Source organism: Durio zibethinus, chromosome 6, assembly GCF_047325235.1.
Source record: "Durio zibethinus cultivar Kanyao isolate XHJ-2024 chromosome 6, ASM4732523v1, whole genome shotgun sequence".
NCBI lineage: Eukaryota > Viridiplantae > Streptophyta > Magnoliopsida > Malvales > Malvaceae > Durio > Durio zibethinus.
This window is the reverse complement of record NC_143167.1, coordinates 12977737-12983114: the sequence shown is the minus strand read 5'-3', so window position 1 is coordinate 12983114 and position 5378 is coordinate 12977737. Positions and strand designations below refer to the sequence as shown.

At 36.3% G+C, this 5378-nt stretch overlaps 1 protein-coding gene across 1 annotated transcript; it reads left to right on the top strand.

Moving 5' to 3' along the window:
* The first annotated feature begins 320 nt into the window (after window positions 1–320).
* Window positions 321–4972, top strand: LOC111285124 (F-box/kelch-repeat protein At1g55270-like). The gene is made up of 2 exons (XM_022874381.2): window positions 321–813; window positions 3177–4972. The coding sequence occupies exons 1-2, from the start codon at window positions 748–750 to the stop codon at window positions 4419–4421; spliced, it is 1311 nt and encodes a 436-aa protein (XP_022730116.2). The 5' UTR covers window positions 321–747; the 3' UTR covers window positions 4422–4972.
* Window positions 4973–5378: the final 406 nt, after the last annotated feature.

Sequence of the window (5378 nt, the reverse complement as noted above, 5' to 3'; positions counted from 1 at the left end):
ATAAAATAAATGTTTTTAACTTTATTTTTATGTAATAAGATATGGAAAACTTGCTTGTATTTTTGAATAAAGTTCAAAGATTAATTTTGGTATTAAGCCTCATGTTGGACGTGTTACAATGATATCTGATAAAAATAGAGAAAAACAAAAAAATATAAAGAGCAAGAGGTATTTAATTCATCCACATGATGATCATTTCTCTCTCTTACACCATTTAAAGTGGGGTTTGACCGACAATTGTAAACAATTAAGAAGTCCCCTCCCTCATTAAAACTTCATTTCTTACCATTTAACATTAAAATTCACTCAAAATTAATGCTACTAATAATAATTAAAAAAATCTAACAAAATTTAAAGAAGTTAGTGAAACCCACGGGTCCCTGTGTGTTTGCTCTCAGTTGAGACAGAGAAAAAAAAAAAAAAAAACCGCAAAGACTGATTTTCTTTCTTTTTTAATCTTGTTGGTGGTTTATTACTTAGATGAAAAAGAAAGAAATGGAATGCGAAGAAAAAAAGACAAAAAATGTTGGTTTTCTTTTTTATATATAAAATGTATGAACATACATACACGCTACTAAAGATAGGTTACAAAATTAATTTTTAAGGTTGGAGAATCAGATTATGAGTATTCAATTTGGGGTCTCGATCTGAGCCTCTCAAGGAGAAAGAAAAACAAAAGAAAAAGGAGAAAAAGGGGTTAGAGTATAGTAGATTTTGATACTGTCTATGATTCTTTGGTTTTAAAGGATGGAGCAATCTATTTACCAACAGTCATCTAATGCTCCTAGAGGTTTTCGAATTCAAGCTCCATTGGTAAGCTCCGACATAAACTTTTCCCTTTTTTTTTTTATTCTGTAATTTTTTGGTTGAAATTTGTAAGGTTTTAGAGATAGTTGATGAATCTGTTGGAAACGTGATTTGAAGATACTAAGATGGAGTTATTGGAAAGATGACATGGTTCCTTTTTGGATTTAGTTTTCATGAAAATCTGAAGATACCCAGATGGATAGTTGTATTCAATTGGGCAATTGGGATTCTAAAATTTGAGGCTTTGACATGCCTTAGTATGCTCTGTAATTAATTTTTCAAGGGTTTCTAAATGCTTAGTTGTTTTCTGTATTGATGGTGGGAATTCTGCTCTCTTCATTTTGCTGTTCTCTTCTTTGTGCAAGCTATCGATTTCGAGATCAAATTCTTTTGAATCATTCTACCATTCCTTTGGGGGGGGGGGGGTAATCAGGGATTTGATTAACATATATATAGGGGTTATTTTCCTGTTTTACTTCCTCTGCAACTTGTAACTTTTACCTTTTCAGTTCTCAATTTGATTCTCTGTATTTCAATTCTGCATTTTAAACTCCCGCAACTTCGGTGTTTCCTTTCCCCTTCATTCTAAGTTTTGGAGGTTTTTCTCTTTAATTTTTTATGAGGATATTTTCGACTTATTTTTTGCTTGAAATGTAATTAAATTTGGTCTTAAAATAAGCTTGCTTTAGTTTTAGTTGATATTTTGAGAGTCATTGGTTTCTTGTTTTGAATTTGCTTTAGTTACAAGTGCTGTTTTACTTTTTTTGACATTAATTTATTTTTTTGTTTGTTAGATAATAAAATGAAGCATTAAAAAGAGATATTGCTCTGCACCTGGCTTATTTGTAAGCTCTTAAGTTATCTGCTAATGGCTACTAGCACCATATAGGAATAAGTATGGAGGAGCTTCTATTAGTTTCTCATAGTGTTCTATAGATGGACATACGTGCATATATAGATTGTGGCTTTGTGCTTGGTAAATGGTTTGGTTGCTTGTGACAGATCCTATGAATGAATTGGTCTGTAAGTGGTCAAAATAATTTTGTTAAGAGTAGAATGTACAAGAATGCAAGACTATTGTATTTAGTCTTATTTGGTCTTTTACAAAATTTTAAGACTAACATACCTCTGGTGCTTTTGTGTCTGGAATCCTGACACTCAGTTCTTATGATATAAATCCCTGAGATGGTGACTCACATGCAGATTCCTGCCTCATTTGCTTGTGAGTTGTGATGGGTAATGTCAATGATTTGTATTAGTATATATTAATTGTCATTCCCTCTCATTTCAAGCTTTTAGATTTGGTGGTTCTCTCAAATATCAAAAACTTAAAGCTTAAATTTGTGGATGGAATGCTGGTAAATTGTTGTAGACTCTATTATACTTCCTCATATGTAAATTTGTTGGCTTTGGCACATTGCCCAAGAACTGGGTCTCTACTTGCCTAGCGTGTGAACTTAATTTTATTTTTTATTTTTATTTGAAATGAAGATCTGATCATCGACGTAGGCCAACTAAAATTAAATACCAAATTGTATGACCGCTGGACCTAATTGTATTGTTTGGTTATCTTTTAACTTTTATTTAGGCACTTTGTTCTTTGATACCATATCTTATGGAATACCTTTTATTTTCTTCCCCTTCTGCCTGAGTTTTTGCATGTCCTATTTCCTCAATTCAGACATGTTCCTTAATAGAAAGGAGAAGAAGTGAAAGTGGTGGTTGCCTTCTTTGAATAATGCTTAATGCTTGTACTTGATATACTTTAAAAAACCTTGGAGCATTAGAGCTTTTAAATTATTTCTGAAAAATCTGAGATGCAAAGTTTGTAGGAGTCTGAAGATGGACTCTTATAGTGTGGTTAGTAACTAAATCTGATAATGTCTACACTGATTTGAAAATTGGTGAAGTGCATGCTCTCCAATCTCCATGCAGCCCAAGCATTGCAAAAACAGTAACTTCCTGAAGGACTCAAATCTTTGCTTCAGTCTCTGACGCTTTAGCTAGAATTCTCACGTCACAATGTGGACATCTGGAACATGCCATGTTAAGTCAAGCAGCTGTTCATAGTAAACAAACAAGTAATCAAGGGAGGACTTGATCTACACCCTCACTACTGATTTTTCTCAAGAAAATTTGAAAGCTTTCCTTTTGTTGTCATCTGGAAATGATAACGGTGGATTGATGTTCTGCCTTTGTTGATATTGTTTGTAAGCACATAAGTACGAGTAAGGTGCAAACTTTTGCAAAAGGCACAATGAATGATCAATGATGCATCTAATATGAGTTGTTTCTCTTTTTTTCTGCTCTACATCCTTATCATATTCTGATGTCCATCTTTTTTAGTTCCTAACTGGAAACTTTTGCAGGTTGATTCTGTATCTTGCTATTGTAAAGTGGATTCTGGATTAAAGACTGTTGCTGAAGCAAGAAAATTTGTCCCTGGATCAAAGCTTTGTGTGCAGCCTGATATCAATCCCAATGCTCACAAGAGTAAAAACTTATGCAGAGAGAGGACTCGAGTCCAGCCACCTCTCCTTCCTAGCCTTCCTGATGATCTTGCCATTGCATGTCTCATTCGAGTTCCTCGTGCTGAACACCAAAAACTCCGTCTGGTTTGTAAGAGATGGTATCGCCTTTTGTCTGGGAACTTCTTTTATTCTCTTAGGAAAAGTCTTGGAATGGCAGAAGAGTGGGTCTATGTCTTCAAGCGAGATCGTGATGGAAAGATCTCATGGAATGCGTTTGACCCTATACATCAGCTGTGGCTGCCACTTCCTCCAGTTCCAAGGGAGTATTCTGAGGCCCTTGGTTTTGGTTGTGCTGTACTAAGTGGTTGCCACCTGTACTTGTTTGGAGGAAAGGATCCACTAAGGGGGTCAATTAGGCGTGTTATATTCTATAGTGCCCGGACAAACAGGTGGCACAGAGCTCCCGATATGCTTCGAAAACGGCATTTCTTTGGTTCCTGTGTAATAAATAACTGCCTTTATGTGGCTGGCGGGGAATGCGAGGGAAGTCAAAGGACATTACGATCTGCTGAAGTTTATGATCCTAACAAGAACCGGTGGAGTTTTATTCAAGATATGAGCACCGCTATGGTACCTTTCGTTGGGGTAGTGTATGATGGAAAGTGGTTTCTAAAAGGGTCCCATCATGAGGTGATGAGTGAAGCATATGATCCTGAAACAAATTCCTGGACACCAGTCAGTGATGGGATGGTTTCTGGTTGGCGCAATCGTAGTATCTCTTTAAATGGTCGGCTCTATGCCCTGGATTGCCGTGATGGGTGCAAGCTTACGGTGTATGATGGAGCCTCAGATTCATGGAACGAATTTATTGATAGTAAGCTCCATTTTGGGAGTTCTCGAGCCTTGGAAGCTGCTGCTCTTGTTCCTCTCAATGGCAGGCTTTGTATCATCCGCAATAATATGAGCATAAGTTTGGTTGATGTTTCCAGTCCGGATAAAAAGGTTGAAAGCAAACCTCATCTTTGGGAAAACATTGCTGGCAGAGGTCATTTCAGGACTCTTTTTACAAATATATGGTCAAGTATAGCAGGCCGAAGTGGTTTGAGAAGTCATATTGTTCACTGTCAGGTGCTACGAGCATGAAAACGAGAACTAAAAATTTAATTATTCATGTGTAGAAATTCCTGCATTTGTTTAGAATTGTCATGCCATGATAGTCAGATTTTGAATGTTTATTCGTTTACCGACATTTTGGGGCTCAGCACCTCCTCAATGGAAAAGCTGAATATACTCTGTGTTACCTTTCCTGATGTTTATTCTTGCTATGGAGGTTGATGTCAACGGTGACCCACCAAGGAGGGGATAGACACCCTCATTAAGAATGTTCTGCTTGTTGTTGAACTGAAAGAAGTGAAACGAGAAAGGCGAGCAAGGGTGCCTTTGAGTATTGAAGAACAGCTTGGATGTTATCCCATGGTGCATTTGCAGGTGAGGCGGTTCACTGTTGATCTCGGCAATAGAATTATGAGGTTATTTCTTTACATTTATGAAGAGAGCTGATACTTGTAAATCTGGTCATTTGGGCTTAGGACTTTCTTCTTGTGAGATCTATCTTTTGTATTATGTAATCTTTGATTTGCTTTGAGATGTACATGATTTATCTGAGATGAGTTAATATATAGTTGGATCCTGCATCTTGGTGGCTGTGAATTTATATTTTGTTTACCATGATAATTTATATATGGTTGTGATAAGCGACATGGAGATCTTCAATATATTTTGATGGTCCTGCGAACTTGGCGTCAAGCTTTTGTCTTAGCAATTAGTATTCCTAAACTTATAGAACTCGGAAGAAAACTGTGAACAATGAATGCGCAGAAACAAAGAACAGGTTTTTGTTCAACTGTCATTATAATTATATGGAAAGAAGGATTCATCACTCATCGCAGCGTCATTCAACCAAAAAAAAAAAAAACCATTTATTTCTCTGCTAGTGAGCAAGGTCATGTCTAACCACCAAAACTAAGATTGCTTACTTGTGTCAATATGTCCTCTTTTATATTAACAGCTTAGGTGCCTCAGGCTTTCATCCCCGACAAT